Source organism: Pezoporus wallicus, unplaced genomic scaffold (assembly GCF_028554395.1).
Source record: "Pezoporus wallicus isolate ANWC-B61680 ecotype Strahan unplaced genomic scaffold, APGP_CSIRO_Pwel_v1 contig_2132, whole genome shotgun sequence".
Lineage (NCBI taxonomy): Eukaryota > Metazoa > Chordata > Aves > Psittaciformes > Psittacidae > Pezoporus > Pezoporus wallicus.
In genome coordinates, this window is record NW_026637551.1 from 2970916 (window position 1) to 2995739 (window position 24824).

At 39.8% G+C, this 24824-nt stretch overlaps 1 protein-coding gene across 1 annotated transcript in view; it reads left to right on the forward strand.

Annotated features, from left to right (window-relative positions):
* Positions 1–5980: 5980 nt before the first annotated feature.
* Positions 5981–24824, forward strand: part of ADAMTSL1 (ADAMTS like 1) — a 166632-nt gene continuing 147788 nt past the window's right edge. The window contains exons 1-2 of the mRNA XM_057406301.1: positions 5981–6354; positions 20330–20457. Coding sequence (XP_057262284.1) covers positions 6298–6354; positions 20330–20457 — 185 coding nt within the window. The 5' untranslated portion in view covers positions 5981–6297. The remainder of the gene's footprint in view (positions 6355–20329; positions 20458–24824) is intronic.

The window sequence follows — 24824 nt, forward strand, 5'->3', positions numbered from 1 at the left end:
GAGAAGAGAAGGCTCAGGGGAGACCTTAGAGCAGCTTCCAGTACCTAATGGGGGCTTAGAAGAAATCTGGAGTTTTTACAAGGGTATGTTGGCATAAGACAAGGGGGAATGGCTTTAAGCTGACAGTGGGTGATTTAAGTTAGATACTAGGAAAAAAATGTTTACTATGAGGGTGGTGAGACAATGGCGCAGGTTGCCCAGAGAAGTTGTGGCTGCCCCATCCCTGGCAGTGTTCAAGGCCAAGCTGGACAGGGCTTTAAACGATCTGGTCTAGTGGAAGATTCCCTGCCCACGGCAGGGTGGCTGGAACCAAATGTTCTTTAAGGTCCCTTTCAACCCAAGCCATTCCTTGATTCTATCTAAATTCACAAGGTAAATGGTGACAGTCTAGCATGGGAAGGGGGTGAGGTCTTTGTAGCTCATCAGTGAGTGCAGTTAAATTTCTAGGAAGAAGCAGTTCTCACATATAAATTCACTGTATGTGTTCCCACAATTCCCGCAGAAGAAGCAACTGTTCAGCATTCAGCTTCAGTGGTGAAAGCTCAAAATGTTTCATGTGAAAGCATCTCATCAGTTTGATTTCTGCCCAGCTAAACAAAATGGATTAAGCAGTGTTAATCTTGAGACCTGAGTGTTAGTTTCCTCACATAAGATTTAGAGGTTGCTGTTGGTGAGAAGACAGAGGGGTCACAGCACACCAGTTCTCAGGTGACCCGAATGCACTGCATTGCTCACGGCAACCAGTCTCGCATTCATGGCAAAGACTGAATATTCTGAAGGTTGAAATATCTGTCTATTGACTTAGGTGTGAATGAGATTGTTCATGCTGCTCAGAACTATGTTGTTCCTGCTATTGTACATTTGAATTTTATCTGAAGTTAGAGTTGTAGGTAAAGATTTTGTATGCATCAGCACCTTAAACTTTCAGGAAACTGCTTTCATAATCACAGGTCATATACACCTGGGTGAGTTTTACCTAGGCAGTACAGCATATTGCAGTCCTTACAATTTTTTTCCTAGTTTCTTTCACATTTACCAAAGGCACACACAAGCACACTGTCCTGAGTTCAGCAGCAGCAGTCATTTTTACTCCTTCTTAGTAGCTGGTGCACTGCTGTGGTTTTGGCTTTCAGCCTGGGAACAGTGCTGGTAACACCGATGTTTTTAGTTGCTGCTCGGTAATGGTTACTGTGACCAAGGACTTTGTGAGTCTCATGCTCTGCCAGAGAGGAGGGGAAGCTGGGAGGAAGCAGAGACAGGACACCTGACCCAAACTAGCCAAAGAGGTATTCCATACCACAGCATGTCATGCCCAGTATGTAAACTGGAGGCAGTTACCCAGAAGGGCTAGATCACTGCTTGGTCAGGCTGGGTATCAGTCGACGGGTGGTGAGTGGTTGTATTCTCTTCCCTTGTTATTTCCCTTATCATTATTGTTATTGGTGGCAGCAGCAGTGATCTGTGTTATACCTTAGTTACTGGACTGTTCTTATCTCAACCCATGGGAGTTACATTCTTTTGATTCTCCTCCCCATCCCTCTGGGAGAAAGGGGGAGGAAGAAGAGGGGGGAGTGAGAGAGCGGCTGTGTGGCTGACTGAGTTTAAACCACGACACACACACACATGTAAATACAAATCCTACCTAAAGCTTCTTATAAAGCATAGGCTTCCTCCTGCTTCTCACTCTGCTTGTACAAGCTTCCAGATTTTCAGAAATCAACGCAGGCTCATTAAAAAAAAAACCACCAAAAACAAAAACCAAAAACCAACCAAAAACCCCCCAAAACCCAAAACTGTTCACTGAAAATATAAAAAGAATAAAAAATCCTACAGACCTGATGAAAAATAGAGAGGTCCAACCTCAAGGAGACAGGTGGCTTCTGAGTGAAAACTGTCACCTATTATCCCCAAGAAGATGAGCTCCCGAGTTCACTCTTTCCTGCTACAAAGTATATAGATGTTAACAATTTTCTTCTGCCTAGACCTGTGTTTTCCAAATCAAGTATTGTTAAATCTGTAGAGCTTAAAACACTGCTTCAGACACTGTCCTTTGCTTTACATTCATATAATCTGTCGTAGGTGTAGCGTCAATAACCAGCTCTGCTCACAGATTTAATTTGAAGACCTGGCGGAGGTGAAGAACTGGAAATAATGACCAGTTCAGATAGCTGAAGGGGTAATTTTCAGGACAGTGAGTAGCATGTATTTATTCATTTGCTCTCCCCTAAGATGGTGAAGGGCTTATGTTTGTACTATCAGGGTTTGAAGGTGACATATTTGCATATGTATAACTTGCACGGTGATATTGGATGCAATCTTGGACTCACCAACCTCCAGTATCAATCTTGCAAATGATCTTAGAGGACTCAGAACTTCATCTGTAGCAATAGGATTCTACTGACAACAACCTCTCTATTACTGGTGAAACAAATTGCTGGGCATAGTAGTCACCATTCATATAAGCTAACACATCATTTGAAGTTTCAGCTATTACTTCTGCTGCAGTTAGAAGTCTTTTATTGCTCTGAATTCTTGCATTCATTTAGGGTGCATGACAGAGAAATTTTGGAGATGAACAGGGCCTGGGGCTTTGCACCTTTTGGGCAATCTTACCAGGAGGGCATATTTTCCTTCTTACTATATGCTTTATCTTTTAGTATATATGCAACCCAAAAAGAAATACACCGACACCCAAACTAGTGTTCCATATCTAGGATGACCTTTCAGCAAGATAAATAGATTTACTCCTTGCAAAATGCATATGTGCAGTATAACAAAACCATGGATCTGAACAGCGGTATATAGGAATGTTAAGCTCCAGAACACTTGCAGGCACTTCATGACTTAAAGTAATTTTTCCATAAATCTATACTTCTTTTTCAGTTCATTTTTTTTCAGTTCAGAATAATTCAAATGAGCCTTTAAGTAGATGCAACACTGCACTGTAGAAATTGGCAGACACTGGGCATGGCTACTTATTAAAACTACATGCAAGAATTTGAGTAGACCTTTCCTTTAGATTGATTCATGTGAGTTTCCATTCCTTGAATTTCACTTTGATATCTAGGTTCAAATATGTGCAGAAAACTGAAAACCGAACTGTTAAAAGTATTGTATTCATGTGGTTTCATTAAAAAATTATGGGGTTTGCATGAGTTTGTTGTGAAAACAAAATGCAAGCTGCATTTTAGAATCTGGCATGAATTTTAAATGTGTAACAAAATGTCAGGTCTGGTGAATTTTGTAAAACTTATAAGGCTATTATGAACATCTTATTGCTCTGCTCCCAATTAAACATGTATCTTGAATAAACAAAGCTCCTTATAGCTAAACACCTTTTCAACATGTCTGAACATTTCAGGTTTTTGGTAACATTACTGCAAGATCTTCAACTCGTTACAAGAAAGACGTTAAAGTGTGGGAGCATGTCCAAAGAAGGGCAGTGAAGGTGGTGAAGATTCTAGGGAACAATTCTTGTGAGGAGCAGCTGAGAGAGCTACTATTGTTTAGTATGGAGAAAAGGAGGCTGGGGGGAGAACTTATTCCTCTCTCTCTACAACTATCTGAATGGAGATTGTAGCAAGATGGGTGCCCAGGGAAGTGGCTGAGTGACCGTGCCTGAAGGTATTTAGATGGGTGTGGTTCTTAGGGATGTGCTTTAGTGGTGGACTTGGCAGTATTAGGTTAACAGTTGAACTTGATGATCTTAAGGCTCTTTTCAACCTATATTATTCTATGATTAGCTTCCTTCTCTTGTCATCATTCTCCATGCAAAATTCCCATCAGCTGCAATGAGAGGTCCATGAGCAGAACCACGGCAGGATACATGGAATCAATGTATTATCTAATTATTCCAGCCTAGATGATTTAGTTGACTGTTGAGACTTCTGTACTGATAAGAAGAATCTCCAGAATTTCCTTTAAAAAAAAAACACCGCATTTTCCAAAGTTGAACAAGAAATGTTGAAAATCATGAGATCTGAAATGAGCTCATGTAGTGTTACATGGGGGTGTGGGGGGGTGTGGGTGTGGTATAGAGAAAAAGGAAAGCATATAATGAAAATGTCCTTCTGAGTTGTTTTATCCGCTGTAAGTCACATGATCGCAATTGCAGCATTTTGGTTCTTAAAAATAAAGCAATCATCATATCATCACTGTTCTTGGGGCAAAAGACCAGAGTACAAAAGAAAAGACGTAACAGTGGTCAGGAGATGTGTGGAAAAAATCCTTTTGTACAACTTTGATGTGTGTATTGATACTGCTGATGAAGAAAAGAATTTGGGGACTTTGTGTGGTGATGGTGGTGTTGTAATTTATAAAAGGTACAATAGCCTTTTCATGGATTCGTATGTTTGGTTTCCTGAGTTTTCCCTCTTCTGAGCCATAAGGTGGTGCAACGTTGTTCATCCCTCCCTTTGTTTCTGGGAGGTGATCTCTGAAGTTGCTGTGTGAGGGGTTTTGGACTCATAAAGGACTCACTGATAGTAGAGGAATCTTAGTACCCATTTTAGGTCTTCCTCACCCCTGCTACATTCAGTCAAACTAGCTGGTTTTTCACTGTAGCCCCTTCCCATTGAGCCTTTTCAGTCTTCCTGTCCCTGTTTCCTTGCCTGACAAGTCCAAAGGTACCCAACCGAGACACTTCTGGCCCTTGCAAGCTGAAATCTCTTTCTCCCACTGTTCCTAACTACTTTTATTTTTTATTCCAAATTTTTCTCTTCAGCCTAATTAATTTCCCAAGTCCGTGAGGAAAAATGCCTATTGCATTTCCCAAGCCCAGCTCTTTCTAGTTTATCTCTTTTCTATCTTGGCCTTCAGATGTCTTTAGCATTTATGTTCCTGATTCTGTTATGCCAAGCCAGACCCTCTTCTTCCCTCCTATCTGATTTCTCAGCATACGTAACTCCCTTTATGTCACCTCAGTTCCTTCACCCTTGCAAACTCTGTATCACTCTCCATCTGCTTTTCCAGCTTTTCCTGCAGGCTGTTTTTCATTTCGACTGCTGTGCAGTTCTCTTAAATGGTCTGTAGTCTACACTTGCTCCCTTTTCCTTTCAGTCCCCAGTCCTGGCGCCCTTGGCAGAGTTCTGCTTTCCTCTGCTAGCTTCTGACTTTAGCCAGTTTTCAGGCTCATTGCTAGCAATCTGTTCTCCACCCCTAACACACATGTACATTATTTTTCTCCTTCATTGCCTGAGCTTACTTACGTACCACAGTCAAGAGCTTAGGAAGACAGGGCTTTTTACATGTCCATCTGGATGTAGCATGCTCTTCAGCACCATAATGTTGCATCTGCCAGAGATGTCCAGCTCGCCCCTATGTGGGAGAGTGCCTGTCATGTTGAGAAAGAGTTCTTGGATCCAGTCTGCAATTTCTACTTCAGAAAATAAAATTAACAGACACACAAAAGAAAAGCTGGAGACTTCAGACAATGCAGGTTGATAGGCAGTAATCATGAGCCGAATGAGAGCAGTGATTTGAAACTCTTATCTGTTAAATACTTAAAAGACAGAGTTCCTGGCTTTTCTGAAATCTGTGGATCTTCGCCTTTCTGTGCAAAATTCTTCCTCCTGTAAGCTTACTTTCCTTCTGATAGGGAATAAGGGTTGTTTGTTGTTTTTTTTTTTTTAATTTCCCCCAGAAGAAAAAAGTAGTGGCAGAAAGACTATAACTTTGTCCTGTTAGAAAAATTCATGCTTGACAATTTCAGAGCAGAGTCAGACTCCCTTGTTGCTAAACAAATGGCATTAAACGGTTCTGGAGAGCATTTTTCTGTCTTTGGTGCCTTTTATGGCATATGCTATGTATTGACACAGATTAAATTTCCCTCCTGTCTGGAGCAATGCACACTCAGGAGGACTCCTACTGACCTAGCAATAAGCGCGAGCAGCTAATGGCAAGTGGTGGAACAGAACTCGTGGAGGGTGGCTAGCTGAAGGCAGAGCACTCCGTTCAGCTGTGCCATTCTGCCTTTCTCCTCCTCCTTCTTCTCCTCCTCCTCCTCTCTCTCTCTTTAGCTCCCCTCTGTCTCTCACTGCTATGCTTTCCCGGACCCCTTGGCTTTGTTGTGCTGCATGTCTGACTAGCAGGAGGGGAATTGGCTGCTCGTCGGCGTGGTGAGCGCCTCGCCGCAGCTCCAACCCACCCACCCACGCCTGGGTCAGGAAATGTGAGCAGGGCTGATAGAGGAGGAGAAGCGGGGCTGAAGGTTCGCACCAGCGCTGGATGTGACAACAGGCAGCTGAGCACTTCGCAGCTTGTGCGGTGTCCCACCCCAGGGCCGGCACAGACCCAGCCATGGAGGGCTGCCGCTGGACAACTGCTGGCACCCTGCTTCTGGCTTTCCTCGTCCTGGTAAATTCCATTTCTTTCCTGCAAAAATGTATTGCTTGCAGCTGATACTGTATCTGTGTGTATATATGTGGATTGGTACGGTTTTAAGCTGTAAGATTGCAGTTTGAGAAAGATTGATTTGAGCAAATCATGTAAATCTTATCCTCTCTAAAGCATTCCAGGCTTGGAGCCTTAATACTGTGGGTTGCTGCAGGTAGAACCAAGAAGTTGATGTTGGCATCAGTTTTATAAAGTTGAAGAGCAACGACCTGTGAATGGTGATTTAACTGCTCTGGCTTTAGAGAAGAGCTGTTTCTCCCCTCTTTAAATCAAACTATATCACACTGTAATGCTCCAGGAATTTTCTTCCTTCCTAAAAAAAAAAATAATAAAAAAAAAAAAATACAAGTGGAAAAGAGAAAATATTTTTTCAGTTGTGTACATGCAGAGAAACCTTGTACAGCATGTATTGAACTTTTTCCTGCAGCCAGCTTAAGTGAGCCCTCATTACTGCTGTGACTCATTACAAGAAGTGAGCCCTCATTACTGCTGTGACTCATTACAAGAAGTTTATACCAACTTTTGGAAGATATGTAATGTGATATCTGGTATACGTCAGGGCTGTAAAGCTGATGGTTACTATATGATTTTCTTGTATATTTCCCATGATTATCCAGATAGGATGCTCTGTAGCTGAGAGCTGTAGCTCTACTCTTTGATTGATAGTAAATGTTCCATTTTTGACTCAATTTTATAAGTATGGGCTGTATGTTTGCTATCAGAAAATCTTCAGTAAGAATATTCTTATGCACACATTTGACACCATATCATCTTGGCATATATGTATGCTGTCTTTTTCTGGGTATTTGGCTTGTGTCTTCTTATTTGTCTGTATACAATGATCTATGGTAATCATTATGAACTAATCTTAGCACATTTTTTTAATAGCCACAGGGGGACATAAACACTGGAATAACCCTATTTGAATTGCTTATTAAAAATTATCATATGATTAAAAAAAACCCACAACTTTTTGAATTGAGAATCACTAAATACTAATTAATCACTAGATCTATCTGGATTGATCTTAAAGTTTCATTTTGTTTAAAAGCCTATTTTCTGTTTAGAATACTGAATTCACACAAAATGGCATAAAGTTAGCATAGATTCTCTTTCATTTATGAAAATTAGAAGCTTATAACCTGATGAGTGTAATATATTATGAGCCAGTCATGCAGTCCTAATTTAGGGAAGATCAACAGGGCATATAACTCAACAAGGCTGTGTAAGAACTGCAGGATTTGGCCTCATATTAAGCTCATACTCATAACATTTGTACTTCAATCTGCTGCTTGTGAATTAAGTTCTTAGTCCCTAATTCATGAAAATAAATGGTGCATTCTGCTGCCAACTATTATGCATTATATTCCATACTATTTTGTATTCATATGACTTACTCTGCCTCAAGAGATTTCCCACACACACCTCCCACCAAATCTCTTTGTGCCTTAAGAATAGTGATGTGAAGCAAGCTTAACTTTTTTTTTTTTTTTTAATCAGGCCATTCTTTTGTTCCTTCCATACTCAGGAAAATCTCTCACTTTCTTTCAGCAGGAGGTTAGGTAAACATGCAAGAATTTGACTTAGAGCTTGGATAGAGATAAGTTGTAGGATAACTTGGTGTGCATGTTACTATTGCAGTTTATTGCAGCATGAGTTCACACAGGGCATGGTAGGATGTTTGTGGATGTTTTTGAGACAGAAAAGAGGCCTTATAGCTATTAGCCTTTAGTCAAGTAGGTGGAGTGAGTTTGACAACTATAACAATCAGCATTTGGATTTATGTGTTTCACCTCGCATCTCTCTAAAACCTCTGTCTTACACTGAGCAAAACAAGCAGCCAGTAGTCATGCAGTGCTCTAATAACATCAGCAGAAGTTCATAGTTGTAAGCTCTAAGGCTAGGTAACAAGCATTTCCAGGATTAGTCGTAATAATTTATCACATGTTCCTGTATTCTCAGTAAGACACTGTAGAGCAAAGTAACAATTGCTCGACATCCTTGCCTCAGTAAGGAAGATGCATAGCCCAGACACATGCACACATTATATAAGGGAGTGGACAAGCTTACAGGCAGTATCAGCAACAACATCTCTGTTCCCCTTGACTTCAGGGCAGTCTGCCTGGAGTGCTGCAGTAGTGAGTATTGCTCACTTCTCCATTAGGGTTCTTAACCTTGTTCAGGAGAAATTATATTCATTTTCAGTATGAGTGGTGCTCGAATAAGGTCTCGGGACCTTAGTCCCCCGTAGTTTACTCGTTAAGTATTCTAGAACTTACTCCATACTCAGACCCCTGTTTCCCCGATGTAAATGGCAGTTAGGTACTTTCACAGCTAATTTTGAAAATTTGAGCCATAACATGGTACACCTGTCTTGAAAAAGTAGCATTAGACTGAAAGTAACTTGAAAAGACAGTTTCTCTCTTTCCAAGATAGGTCCTGGTATTTGGAAAATTTTGCTTGTTGCTCTGTGAATTTCTTCATGCTACAGACATACTAGCACACAACTTCAAGAAGAAACAGAAGAAAGCAGACATTCTGTTCCTAAGATTTCGCTTTCTAATGGTTTAAATACATTTCTATATGTTTAAAATTCCATATATTTTTAAATATATATGTTATATTTTATATTTATATTGCCTCTATATACTTATATTTTTTTTTAATATATATAAATATTTAAAAATAAAAGCCTAACACAAGCAAATCACAGTTGTTCAACTAAAAGGAAATGTAGCCAAAACCATAACCAGCCATGTGTTCATCTGAACTTGAACTCAAGTCACTTCACGTCAGAAGGGCATTTAATCACATTTGCATTTGTTATTTCCATCTTTTCCAACAGTTTTTTTTAGCTCTCTCTCTTGCTGTTGTGGTATTTACAGAAGTAACACTAAGAACTGTAATAAAGTATGTGTGTTTTTTCTGCAGGATTTCTTTCTTTTGCTGTGCTAATTTGTACATGGAAAATAGTCAAATACAATAGTCCATTCCTTCCAGGCTCTTTGGCGTTGCATCCCCCTATATCTAGCTGGGTCTGTCTTGGATGACCACAAGCACAACTAGAAAGTGGAATGAATACAATGTTTCTTGTATACATCTGAACGTACAAAGCTTGACATCTTTTCCTTTCATGTGTAGATAGGTCTATTTTCTGCTGTACGTCTGCTCCTGTTTCTACAGTTGTAGCTGTATAGAGGGAGATACTTCCTTTACAGGTCCAATGTGCACACATACATTTCCATCCATAGTCAAGTATATGTAGGGACTGGCACTTGGTCACGTCAGTTGTGTAAAGATGAGCTAAAACACAGAATTCAACTATAAAAAGCTAAGATTTATTCATGTGACAGAGTGTAAAATTTCTCACCATTGTGGTTTGTGACCACTGCTGCTATACTCCTGATGCTTCACGTGTATAAAAGCAAATTATTTAGTATGTGGAAGTCTAGATGCCACTAGGTGTGTATACTTACGACTTCTTACATGACTCTAGAATTTTGTGTTTGGACATAATTTACTGATCTCTGGCTTCAGTTGGTGTTTTTTTTTTAAGTACATCATTTGTTTACTCTTTTTCTACCAAGTGCAAAGGCGTGGATGAACTGAGGTAAGATTGTGTGATGGAATTTTTTTCTTTCAGACTTTAGTCAATGGAAGTCAGTACTTAATGTAAGTTGTTGACCTATTGGTCTGCTTCATCAGTGTCAATAAAGTTAAACACATTTTGTTTTAATGACTTTTACTAGATTCACATGTCTGACAGAGCATGACAAAAAAAAAAAAGAAACACAGTGATGAGTCTGAAGATTAGAATATGCTCATATTCATTAGAATATGCTCAGTCATGGATCTGTCAGATGGACAAACTCATATACTCAGAAGGTTCATGACTCAATGTAAAGCATATGTAGTCCACATGCCTAGACAACTATGTCTTTAAAAGAGGGCTATCAATCTGTTAATGACTGAATTTTCACTGAAGCAAACAGAAACTTAATCCATTGTAAATGTGTTGTTAACCATCCAAATATAACCTTTTGTTTTCTGCTGTCACGTCAAATCTGCAGATGGCACTGTTGTTTCTATTCCTTTTCATAGCTACTTTCTTAAGCTTGTAAGAAAAGTTAGAGCTATAGCAATAATTATGTGGAAGAAAAGTGGGAAATTGAAATCTGTTGCCACAGAGTCATATATTCTCTTATATGAGGAAATAAAGCAGAGTAATAAGATCATCCTTACAGAAACAATCATAAAGCTGAAGATAGCTGAAAAACAAGTAAGTGCACATCAAGCACCAGATGCTATGGTATCAGGATGGGGAGCAGCCAAGTCAAGGATGGTTATGAAAAAAGTCTTCTCATGCAATGTACAGCAAGTAATCAAAAGCTGGCATGGAATGCCTAATTCAATCAGATATTATACTCTGGTATGAAACACAACTTCTTCCTAACTGACATACAGGAATGGATAACTTTAGCTTTCAGCATCTCCAAATTTTCATATCAGCCAATGGAGAGTAGACTTGTCTTACCAAATAGCTGGCCAGCTTTGGTTATTCAAGGTCTTATAACATTCCTTAAATATATGTTCAGATAAAATAGAGGAAATAATCAAGAGATATACATTTTATGGAGTGATGGAAAATCTTCTCAAAGATTTTAGTCCTGGATAGGGTTGAATACGAATCAATACTAGTCAATGCTTATTGCAATCTATTAATTTAGATGTCTTTCTGTCTAAGGGAATGTAAAGCATTTCATCACAGGTCTGAGATTTGCCATGATGCACTCTAAGAGACACTGTACATGTTCAGACCTATTTTAATCAGACAAAATTTTTCTTTGTGCACACAGGATAAAGAGAGAGGGTTGTCTACTGGGCATTATCAATACTAAAAAGATTTAAAGGCTGGTATCACAGTTTGAAAGATGCCGCTCTCAAATGTTTCACTTGTCTTTCAAGACTATTGTATGCAGTCTCTTACCTGCCTCTGTTGAAGGCTCTCTCATAATAGTATAAGATCATTGGACTTTAAGGTTTTTGCCTTTCTTTTTGGAAGTGGCAAATACCATTCTCAGGATACTAACTGTTATTACAAACATAATGTTTCATAAGCGCAATATTAGCTGAGCTTTAAGAGCAAACTTCTCATCTATATAAATTGATTTGCCTCTGCAGTAGAGCTATGTTGAATTTCACCTGCTTAGGCTTTGTGCTGAAGTCTTTTCATTTAATAAGTTTCCATTTTGATCTTTTACATGTCATGCACAAGAGCAATTAAAACACCTCCATAAAGCACTGGTCATTAATATCTCCTTGTGAAGCCCCTGAGTGGAAAATTAATCTTATATTCAAAATAAGACCTTTGCTGAGTGCTGTCGGTTTGTTGTGGCCTGAATCTGAGTGTACACGTTAAAGCTTACTGTAAGCCAAGATCTTCTCTCTGCTTCACTGACTGAGATGTTACCATATCAGAGATTACTAACTCTAGGTGCATTTCCAGCTTTTTACTTTTTTTTTTCCTCCCTTTAAGTCCGCTGATTAGAATTTCATTTCATATATAAGCATTTTTTTCTTTTCTGTATGTTGCCAGAACCCAACTTTTCCAAATTTCTTATAAAAGTAGCTGAAGTTGAGGTGAAATTGGAAGGCTGTGTAGATGGGTTACTGGGGGAGGGAAAACTCTGTATGTACTTGTGAGATTTAATCTGCTTCCATGGCAATCACATGTAGAAATCTTAATAGTTCTGCCACCTGTGAATTATTTGGACAGTACTGATGGGCTTATTCTACCATACATTAATCTTCACAGTTTCCATTTTCATTTTCACCGTTTTTATATAAACTCCTTCCAAAGCTTCAACCTTTTAGAGGTTGCCCAGGGATTTCTGCCTTTCAGGAGCTTCTTGTAGAGCAAGTTCAGCTGAGAGGGTGTCAGGGTGGAGGGGAGGGGGTGTGTGATAATGTAAGACATCCTGAAATAAATTCCAAGAGTGCTCAAGAAATGAGACAGGAAATTACATGTAACTTATTATAAATTCAAACTGTCCCATAAAATAAATATAACTCATTTTGTTTCCATATGAATGTACTGTACGGGTGTCAAGTTTCCCCTTCTAGCTTTGTTGGATATAATCTCAGTCCCTGTTTGAAGTTTGCTAGTGTATTGTTCAGATCCTGCTCTGTATCAACAGACTCAGATATGAAAGGGAATAAAGGAAGCAATAAGATCTCCTACTGTTCTGGTGCTGGCATTCGATTAGTGGATTATTTATTTATTTACTTACTTACTGGCTTATTTAAATCTCCATATTTCTTTCAGCCTGGACTGTTAAAAGCATCCGTTGTTGAGGGCAAATATAACTGCCCTTAACAAGCCCAGGGTTGCCTTTTATTTTTTCATTTTTGTATGTGGGTGGATTATGATTGTAAATGTGCTTTGGATATGACATTTTCATGGTTTCTGTAACTTTTTAAAAGAATGGGGGATTTTCAAGTTACTGTGCTATCATAAATATGTTCCTTAAAGGTCTAGCTAGGGCCGCGTTTTAAAGATGAAAGATCTGAATTAGGTGAAGGGGAGAAGGAGGTGATTCAATAATAATCTCTGAAACCGAAAACTTGAGCTGCCACAGTTTAAATATGCTTTGCTAATCCAAACTTTAGCAGTCTCATAATTCTACAATGGCCTCAGTCATGCATTAGTGATGATGAGCACCAGAACAAGAGGGAGTGCTTTATCACACCTTACAAAACTGAAGACTGACATAGAAAGGAATGCATACCATTTCTCTGCAGCATACTGGCTCCAAAGTATTTATGTTTTTTTATTTGGTGAAAACAATAGAAATATGAATATTTTCATCACCTGTGATCTTAGAGAGCAGCATGAAGTGGCAGCAGCTTATATCCTGAAAGTGCTTAAGTCCTTCTGGAGCACCTCTCCTATGAGGACAGGCTGAGAGAATTGGGATCATTCGGTCCAACTTCAGTATAGAAGAAAAGGCTCAGGGGAAGACCTTATAACAGTCTTCCAGTTCCTAAAGGGGACCTACAAGAAATCTGGAGAGGAACTTTTCACAAGAGCATCTTGTGACAGGACAAGGGGAATAGCTTTAAACTGACAAAGGGGAGATATTGGTTAAATATTAGGAAAAAAATCTTCACTATGAAGATGGTGAGGTGCTGGTATGTGTTGCCCAGAGAGGCTGTGGCTGCCCCATCCTTGGCAGCATTCAAGTGCAGGTTGGGCGGTGCTTTGAGCAACCTGCTCTAGTGGAAGGTGGTTGGAACTAGGTGATCTTTAAGGTCTCTTCCAACCCAAACCATCCTGTGATTCTATAATTTTATGAAAAGAAAAAAATAAGGGAAAAAAAAACCAAACCAACAAACAACTCCACCCTGGCACTGCAAACTCTCAAGAACTGTGTATTTTCTTTTAAATAAACATAGTAATTAATTTGAGATCAATTATGGGGTGATAAAGGGGGGGGAATAAATCTCTCAGATAAATTCTGAATTTTGTAGTTAATTCCTAGGGGTCCCATGAGCACTTTTCCTGTCTTCCCTATATATTTTGTTATGAGATGGGATCTTTATCTTTCTCCATAATTTATTTACTTATTTACTTCTCCTTCTTCCCTTTTTCCCCCTTCCTTCCTTCCTTCCTTCCTCCCTTCCTCCCTTCCTCCCTCCCACCTGCCTGCCTGCCTCTCTCCCTCCCTCCCTCCCTCCCTCCCTCCCTCCCTCCGGTTTTGTCTTCCTTTCTTCCCCTTTTTCTCTCTCCCTTCCTGTATTTTTCCATAAATATTTCCCTTTCAATTTTCTGTTCTCCTGCCTCCACTGAGGCTTAATATTTCACCCCTTGATATGGCCCCTTATTGTTAAAATAAACACATACACAGCTCCATGAGGTGACTGAGAGAGATGGCAGATCATCAGAAGAATAAGAGGCTTCATTTATTTTGAATATAACTCATAATTGCAGATGTTTATCTGAAATTACACAGATCTTTGAAGAGGTCTTCTCTCTTCTCTATGATGCCTTCTGATCAGAGAGTGCTATCCTCCTGCTGCAACCTAAGGCATCTTGACATAATGTCTTGAACTGTTCATGAGGAGGCTGAGCCATCTTACTGCTTACAAATCTAGTAAAGTCTATGCTGTTGTGACAAGGTCTTCTAGCTCAGACTTTCAGAACAAGAGTTTCTAAATCCAGTCCACATGGGGTTTAGTGCACATAAGATGACTCACTGTTGGATGTTGCAACCTGCACAGGGAGGTAAGCTGCATGAATATCTGAACTTTAAGGTCAGTTTAATAAAGCAAGAAAAAATGGCTAGTATACAATCAATACACTTAAGTATATTACCCTGCCTATTTGCGGAGACAATAGTTCACCTGTGGAGCTGGGATTGTCAGCTGCACATTGGCTTTTATTTGTTGAAGCTGACAAACACAGCCCCGCCAGCACAAAGTTTCACTTCTCACCACTTAGAAAACACTTGGCATGCAATAGGCCTTGTCACAGATAGCAGTTAACAGTTTTACTTTTCTCTCTTTTTCTTTCTTTGTGCCTTGTGAGCTCTTTCCCCAGCTGCAGTTCTTGCTACGTGGAAGAAAAACCCAAAGTCCTCAAATGGGAGATGCACTTTTAAACCCATGTTGTTGGGTGGGTTCTGAATTCCGGAAAGTGAATTCACCTATTCTGCCTCTGAACCAGTCCTAGCCTCAAAAACCCTTCTGAGTGAATTAGGCAACACATTCTGAGGCTGAGCCAGCTTGGACCTGCTCTGTGTTGAATCACCCATGCCTGGTGTTCACACCAGCACAGCAGGATTTAAATACAACAGAGTGTTGTAACTTGGGTCTGTGAAAGCTAGAAAGCAAGCTCTTGTATTCACATCACTCTCCTGGTGCGTATTTTCATATGGGTAAGTGGAGTGAGAGATAGGACTGATCTGAGTTTTATAAGGCATTGTTATAAAACGTTACAGGGAGTGCAGTATGCACCACATTGAAGTGATATGGTGTCAGCTCCATCCTCTGCCAGCAACCCATACCCCCAGCTGGCTGCTGCCCTTTTAGAAGAAGAAATGAGCTCACGTTTTGAATATTTCTCCTGGGATACAGCTCCCAGTCCAGGTTTATGAATGGCTGTTCAGCTCCTAAAGCCCTGAGATGGCTGTACATCACTGCTTCCCAGTTTTGTTGCAGACTAGAAGTTATGTACTCCTTATTATAAATTTTAAGATACTGTGTATATACAACTGTATGACTTGCTTCAGAGCAGGAAGAATCCCATGGGACTATGGGGAAAGCACTGGCAATGTTTTTATCGTTCAGAGAGCACTTGATGTGCAGAGCTAATGACTGTCAAACGGTACAAGTGTCCACTACACTGAGACTACAGATATTTCTGTTTTCAAGAAACAGAGTTCAGTGGGACACTTTGCCCTTATTACTTGTGCAATGACCATATCAGGTCATACATGAATAGGTCATACATGAATAGGAAGGGAGGAGTGATTATTTTCCCCTCGATGAACCTTTGCTTTCCTGTGCAAAATGAAAACATGCTGTAATTTTCCATTTTTTTTTCCGTTAGTAATGAGCCTGCCTTGCATGACTGTGCTTGTTAAAAGAAGACAAAAAAGAAACTCAGTGCTGACAAGGACTAGCACATCAAATTTTTACTTATGTCCCTGGGAACCAAGCCAGCTGCATGCATGTCAGGTGTCTGTGTTCATAGGAGCTGAATAAGAACTGAAAAACTGCAAGAGAATATCTCAGTGAGATTTCTTCTTCTCCCCTTTTTAATCAAGGTGTCTTCCCCTTTTGTCTGAGTGGTAGATCCTGAAGACAGGGTAAATTAAAAACTACCCAGATGGAGATTTTGACTTTTGTTTATTTCTTTTTAAGAAGCTGAAAAAGAAAAAAAGAAAAAAATAATCCTGGCCCATTTATCTGCATGAGCAAAGTCTAAGCATACAGTAATTACCCTAAGTACAGTATATACCCTCACATGTGTGTACTCCTGTGCCAGCGCCTTCCTTGGGGCGTGGAGTCACTCAGATCAAGGGTTCCTGTGCCAGGGGTTTTCCATAGGAAATACTCTCTTTATTCCCTCACAGGCCTTTTGCTTGGTCTTGCAAGCGCAAACAAGGCAAAAATTCCTCAGTTCATTTCCAAGACTGTGGAAGGTGGCCAGTGGGCTGCCACTGCTCAGCTCACAGCCCCCACACCCTGTAGAAGGGAGCTGCTTCCCCACAGGGAGCAGGGAAGCCAGTGTACAAGGTATAGCTACTTCTACTTCAAAACATCTAGCGCTCATTGCAGCTACTTTTCTTTCCAGGTTGTTTGCCAGAGAAATCAGTGTTCTGGCTGTAGTTTGAACAGTTCTGTAAGCATCTTTTTGAATTGGCCACACGGAACAGCATGCAGTTAATCAGTAATTGCACTTGTTGTTGCTGAGTGTCTCATGCAATAAATAACTTCAGCAACTTGGGCCCAGTGGCATTTTCTTTCTTCATCTTCTTTTAACTTCTGTGAGAGCAGAACTCCCATTCCTTTGTTAAGAACTCCAGGTAGGCAGGTTTTTCCAGCTTGAGCAGTCCTTCTGGAGGGTGGCAGGTCTGGAGGCTGAAATCCTGTTTTGTCTTTACAGTGACTATAATGGGAAGGCAAGTTATCTACCACAGCAGCTAAACAGTGTTCATCCATCCTGACTTCAAAGCAGCCCCCGTGGTAAAAGAAAATAGGTTGGTGTTCATTCCTGTTAAGTCCTTGGTTATATGGCTAAGGCTGGTTAGGGACCTCTGTGTTCAAGAGGTGCATGAAATAGGCAGATATCTGTTTGGAGTGGAGGACCACTATTGTCATGGGAATCCCAATGCTTCCAGGGAATTATGCTCCTCACAAGGATAAGGCTTATTTTAACAAGCCCTTTCTTCAGTATGGTACAGTTATCTTGGAAAAGTGGATGTGCTTGGTCATACAGTACTGGTTACAACAATGTACAACTCTCTGCCTCGATGCATTAAACATGTTCCTTGTACATTGCAAGCTGGACGTGTCAGAATATTTTACTTATGATGTTTCCAAGATACTCACTCTGAAAAGTTTCAACAGCTAGTCAGGAATGTCTTCCATGTTAACATTTTGTTTGACAGTAATTACCAATACTAATTCAACTGGCTGTGATTTTGTTCTGCCTTGCCTTCCTTCAAAAGCCAGAGATTTCCAGGCAATTTCCCATATGAGCTGTAACCCAGCTGTTACCTTGGATGAAATGCAACAAAGATACACAACACTGTGCAAATGAAATCTTATAAACCATATATTTACACTGGTTGAAGTTTGAAATAAATGTTTCTTAAAAAGAGATGAGGTCTCTGGCCTTGTCTCCTGGTGTTACACACCTACTACAGAAGTGTTGAGAGCAGTTTCTTATGGTTTATTACAGACAACATTTCAGTACTGTGTGAAGTATATATTTGATCTCAGTGACAAACTAACATCAAAGGATGATCAGGGATTACTCAAAGAAGGAGAATGTATGGATTGGCAAGAATTCATATAGGGATACACTTGGATGTGTCTGAAAAGGGAGAGCAGAAGGGCGACATAATAGGGAAAAATACTGTTTTTCTGTCTCTAGTATCATTTTCACAGTAGCAGAAGACAAGTTTAGGCAACGGCCTCAGAGGAGCCTTGCATATTGTCACTGACAGTTCATCATGCCCCTAAACAGCGGGAATATGATAAGAACCAGATGATTTAAATTTCTTAAACAAACCAGCATTGCATATCATCTGGGAAATAGCTGTGGCTTAAAGTCTGTATCAATTCCGTAGTCCAGCAAGAGGTTAGCTGCATTTTCCACTATCAGTATTGCTGTTTAACCTAGGCGACATACTTCATGCTTGAGAAAGTATTACTTTAGCAATGTTTTGCTGAATGGGGAGGAAGACTGGAACCCTCAGAAACTGAGGAGCAATTAAACAACATGAACTGCATTTATACACCTTGCATATATCCAACTATCCAAATAGTTGGATTCTGTAGGGATAGCACAGTTCCAAACAAATTTTTAAACTCAATTCTAGTACACATCCAAGATTGATTTTCTTAAGCCTGAACTCCTTTTATAAGTCCCAGAACATGAACATAGGTCTTGCTACTTTTCATGTTCCTCACTCTGTGCAGCCACACATGTACACACAAGCTCTTCAAAGATACATGGTTCTTTCATGAGGGATGCAGCTCCTGAATGGCCAGGCAGCTGTTGTGATTTTAACAGGTGTGACAGTTATCATGTTTTTTACATACTCTCCCAGGCAGTTTAAATTATTTCTGTGTACTATGTGTTAATGGTGAGGGTACAAAAGACCTGTTGTTCATCTCCTGGTCTGAATATAACATGAATGCCTGACAACTCTGTAATAAATTCATAAATCACTATTAGACACTGATGGTGGACCTAATTTTTTTTTCAGTATAAAATTGGATACCATGCTCTTAACCTGAGTGCCCTAACCACTGACAGTGATTTCATTTTGTACACATGGTCCTTTTTTGCTTTCTTGTCCAAAAGCAGAAGGTGTTCCTTCTCTTTCTTATTAGAGAAATCTTTTGGGAGTCCTAAAGCTCATTTCTTCCGGAGCTGCTGTGTTGCTCTATAGCCGAAGGATCACCCTCAGGTTAGGTGTGCCTTAGTGGGTAGGAATTATTAATTAGTGATATAAGATACTTTAGAAAAATCTGTTCCAGACAGTGACTTCTTAGCAAGTAACAGTATATATCTTTTGAAGCTGCAATAAACAATCTTCAGATTTAAAATGATTTTTCAGGCATTGCTAGAATTTCAAATTCAATCTTAACTGTGTAGTTTACAGGAGGGAAAACTGCTCTATTTTCTTTAACATTAAACATGGATGGAGTTGAAATGAATTATGTTTATTCCACTTGTTAAAAGAAAACTTGGAGCCTGTTCCAGCTTGAGATCACATGCTTTCTGGGAATATATAGGTCTTATAACAGATCTTGGAATGCAAATAACAGGCACATGGCTCTACTCCAGGTGGGAGCACAATTTATTTCAGAGAAAATTGGACCCTAAGACTGTCTAGCTTTGCTGATCCTTATAATTTGTGATGAGGTAAGAGTACTTGGTTCACATGACTTTACCTTGCAACCTTTTTAAATTATGTTCTTGGGCTTCCAACCAGTGGTGAGTGATCCAGACAGGCACCCATTTGCAATTTGAAGATATTTCTTTCCATGTAAACTAAAAGCACAGACACACATTTTCTTTTTAGAAGACTAAAAGTGCAAACACACATTTTTGTTTTATAAACAATACCCTTCAGGAAGCAGTGAGCTGAAATAACCTCAGTAAATTGGTGTTGCGTTCCTCTTATCTGACACATTAATGTTAATGAGATTGTATCCTAGAAGGATGGATCACATCTGGCATGAAAGTCGCTATTTTGAATGCCTTTGCATCATGTTGATTCACCATGTTGTGATTCTGTTTTTCCTCAAGTGCATCTTGGAAGGCCCTTTCACAGTTCCGAACACAGCAACAAAATTTTGAAACACAATTTCTAATGTTTAAAGTACACCACCCTCTCCTTTTAATCAGGAAAAATACCACACCTTACTATTGTCCAAAGTGCTCTTTTGTAATAATCATCACCAGTCTCAAACTGAGACAGAGTATGATACTCAAAGGATGAAAGCAAATTCATATAGCAACCCCTACTACAAGAACTGGCTGCCAACCAGTAGGAATGTCAGAGAATAACAGATCTCTTTGGTGCTTTCCATGACCAAGATGATATCCAGTAAGAAATGTTAAACTGGCAACAGTATTTTTTTTTTGTCCTTTAAGTGAGTTTTCCTGATTTTTTTAATTTCTTCCTCTCCTCAGAGCTCCAGAACATCTCGTTCTGAGGAAGACCGAGACTCACTGTGGGATGCCTGGGGCTCATGGAGTGAATGTTCGCGCACTTGTGGAGGAGGAGCTTCATATTCACTGAGACGCTGCCTGAGCAGCAAGTAAGTGGGTGAATGGTTTTTACATTACTGATGGGAGAATTCAACTTACTCATATGTGTCAGACCATAAGAAATAATCAGCTGAGATCTTGAGCTAAATTGAAATTTCCAACTTAGTGTCAAAAAATTATGGTAGCATGGTTCATTTTTTATTCAGGCAAGCAGCCAACATGTTTGATAACGCAACACCCTTTTAAAATATAGTGAGAGCCTATGGAGATAGGGAAGTTGCTTGGACATCTTGCAAGGCTGCCAGCTACTGAAAAGTGAAACTCCCTACAATTTCACTATTTAGAGATTTAGTAGTGTATTTTCTTTCCACCTGGACCTCTTGCTGTTGTTTTCTGAAAGACACTTCTTCAATTCTTGCTTTTTTTCTGCCTTTCCTGGCTAGTGAGCAACTGAAAAACATTTGCAACTGTAATTGCTTTCTGTATATCTACAATATGTGTTAAATGTGCAAATTTAAATCTAAAACTACTTTTAAAATATATTAAGGAAACAAAAAATACTGCAGTGACAAGCAAACATGAGAGACTAAATGCATGAAAATAAACAGTGGTCTGAAAGCATTCTGTCAAATTTTCCTCATTTTCTTTTCTTTTTCTCTAATTTGATTTTTGTTATTTTCATTAGACGAGCCAGACATATTTTACTGAGAGTTTAGGAAGAGTCATTTAATGCCTAAGCTGTTACTTAAAAATTAACATTCAGTGACTCTGAATAATGCAAAGAAGAATTTGAAAGCAAAAAATTATAGTGAATTCTATTCTGTTGAGCAATTTGTACAGCAGAACTCCAATATCTGCCTTATTTTTGAGTAAATATAATGCCAACCTTAAATTCCAAGGGTAGCAGAAGCTACCTGGAGTAGGAGCTTTGAGTGTTGGAGCACTGTTGGAGCTGCAGCTGGTAATTTTTTGCATAACATTCCCAACAAAATTCGCGAATCTGAACTGTTCCCCTCATCAAGCTTTCAGAATTTAAAATGAAATTGTGACATGAGCCTAATCATACCTTTAGAAGGAAAGGCTTATCTCTGTGAGAACAATAGATCTATTAGCTTTCTCTAGGCCCTGTTGTATTTTGGCTCAACTGCTACAAATAGTCAACTTGGTATATCAGTAGCTGGGCAGGCTACCTTTAGGTTACTTTGGTTATGTCTTGAAGCATAGCCTACAGTATAAACAAAATCTTAGAAGCAATTCAACACAACTTCAACAATAATCAGGTAGCCATAAACAAGTAGCTGTTCTGTAACTAGATCAGCAAAAAAGAGACTTCATTCTTAAGAAACACTGCTTACTTGTCCTTTGAATTCCTAAACAGTCAGGTTGTGGTTTAGCCTAAGTATTAAACAGAGACTTTTTTTCCTTTTTTTCCTTTTTTCTAACACCATCTCTTTGATATTATGTATAGAATCATAGAATGGTTTGTGTTGGAAAGGACCTTAAGATCATCCAGTTCCAACCCCTGCCCATGACAGGGAACACCTGGCACTAAACCATGTCACCCAAGACTCCATCCAGCCTGGCCTTGAGCACTGCCAGGGGTAGAGCATTCACAGCTTCCTTGGGCAACCTATTCCAGTGCTTCACCACTCTCACAGTAAAGAACTTCTTCCTTATATCTAACCTAAACATCCCCTATTTAAATATAAACATATTACCCCTTGTCCTATCACTACAGTCCCTAATGAAGAGTCCCTCCCCAGCAACTGGTATAGTCATATTCCACGTGTGTATAGCCATACTCCATTCTTTTGGTTCCAGTGAATTTATTCTAGATACACAGGAGAGTTTCATAAAGTCCAGTATGATGGTTTTTCCTTAGCTTCATACTCATCGTAGTCACATAAATGATGGTCAATATTTATTTTACTATAGAATCATTGTACAGTTTGGGTTGGAAAGGACCTCTGAAAATCATCTAGTCCAGCCTGACCTCAAATACTGCCAGGGATGGGCCACCCACAACTTCTCTGGGCAACCTGTTCCAGTGCCTCATCACCTGCATCGTAAAAAAATTTTTGTTTGTGTCTTTATGTTACTTATCCATCCTCTTTCAGTTTAAAATCATTGCCTGTTGTTCTGTCAGTACAGGCCTCAGTAGAAAGTCTTTCTCCATCTTTCATACAAGCTCCCTTTATCTATTAAAAAGTTGCAGTAAGGTCTCCAAAAGCCTTCTTTTTTCCAGGCCAAATCATAGACGTAGAACCACAGAATACCTCGAGCTGGAAAGAACCCATAAGGATCATCGAATCCAACTCTATTAAAAGGAGGACTCCTTAAAGCTAAACCATATGACTAAGAATATTGCCCAGATGATCCTTGAATTCTAACAGATTTGGTGTCACAACCACTTCCCCAGGGAGCCTGTTACAGTGACCAACCACTCTCAGTGATGAACCCTTCCCTAATGTCCAACCTGAACTTCCCCTGATGCACCTTCATTCAATTTCTTCATGTCCTACCGCTGGTCACCAGAAAGAGGAGATCAGCATCTCACTCTCCTCTGCACCCCCTGAGGGTGTTGTACACAGCCATGAAGTGACACCTCAGCCTTCTCCAAGCTGAACCTCAGCCACTTCTCATAAGTCTTGCACTTGAGACCTTTCACCATCTTGGTCAAACTCTGGACAAACTCTAATAGTTTGTTGTCCTTATATTGAAGTACCCCCAACTGCACTCAGTACTCAAGGTGGGGACGCACCAGGGCAGTGCAGAGTGGGACAGTCACCTCCCTCGACCAGCTAGCAATGCTGTGCTGGATGCACCCAGGACACAGTTAGCCCTTTCAGCTGCCAGGGCATGCTGTTGACTCATATCGAACATGCCATCAATCCAAACCCCCATATCTCTTTCCATGGGGCTGCTTTCCACCCTCTCATCCCCCAGTTTTACATATAACTGGGATTACCCTATCCCAGATAGAGAATCCGCCACTTGCTCTTGTTAAATTTCATATGGTTGGTGATTGCCCATCTCTAGTCTAGATCTCTCTGGAAGGCCTCTCTACCTACTAGGGAGTCTACAGCTTCTCCTAATTTAATATCACTCGCAAATTTACTCAACGTACAATTGATTCCTACATCCAGAGGATTTATAAAAACTTTAAAGAGCACTGACCATAAAATTGAGCCCTGGGCAACACCACTACTGACTGGTCACCAACCTGACGTGATGCCATTTTTTTACATCTTTTCAAATCATTGTCAATTGAGTGATGTAGACATGAAGTTGGGCAGAACCAAACAGGCGGTTTGAAAACCTAAACACATAAAGTGAACGCAATCCTGATAAATCTTCCTTTTCCATAACAATCTGGCATCTGTGGCCTTCCCTCACATTTTCATTATAGGAAAAAGGATGTGCTGAAAGAAGAAATTTTATGGTTTTTTTTCCCCCCCAGACAGGAACTAAACCAGAAATTGTATTGAGAATCAAAGGGGATCATAAAACACTGTACAGTATTTGGGAGAGAGGTTGAGGAAGACAGATGCAAGATGCTGTTACTGTGTATGTAGCACAGCTTCATGCCTGCTGACACCCTGGAAAGGGGAGTGCTGACGCATCTTGCCTAAGATCTCATGGGAGGAGAAAGACCCACAGCATACTTTTTCTCACAGATACAGTGCAGAAACCAGTATCTACTCCAGAAAATGACTGTCAAGAGCTGTGAAAATAAAGGAGATGAAGATCGTTCAACATTACATCAACTTTCAAGCCCCTGTAGCGAACAGTCGCATCAAAATTCACATCCACAAAAATAACCCACCTCTGGCTCATAGATGCTTGCTTATCTGGGGGCTTGTTTTTTAAGAAAAGCGTTTCAAACTTTGATGACTGCTGAGAGTGGCAGGAGTTGATGAAGTCCTCCTCTACATATTCCTTTCATCGTCTTTGGTAATTACAGATAAAGACAACTTTGGCATGGGGTTGCTATTCTTTCTGTCATGGATTATTGCAGGCTTCTAACTCTAGCTGAGGACAAATACACATCTAATTTGGACCTTTGAGGGGGGAAACTTGAACTAAGTCACTCTACAAACCAGAGTCTGGAGAAATAAATACCAGGAGCCTGGGTTGTTTACATTAAGGAGAAGTGAATATTTTAATATATTAAAAGTTGTTAACCTGTTTAAGAAACTTTACTGGGAAAAAGTTACTACATTTGAAGAATGAAATATGATTCCCAATAGCTTGCTTTCTTTCATATTCACATGATAATAATTATCTGTCAAGCCAAAATTTCAGCTACTTTTTTTCCTCTGCAAAATCAGCTGCAGTTTATAGATAACAGAGAGGACTAGAAGTACCTCTTAACTGCTCCCACTCTTCGTGTGTTTTCCAAGATGAACTTGGGTGA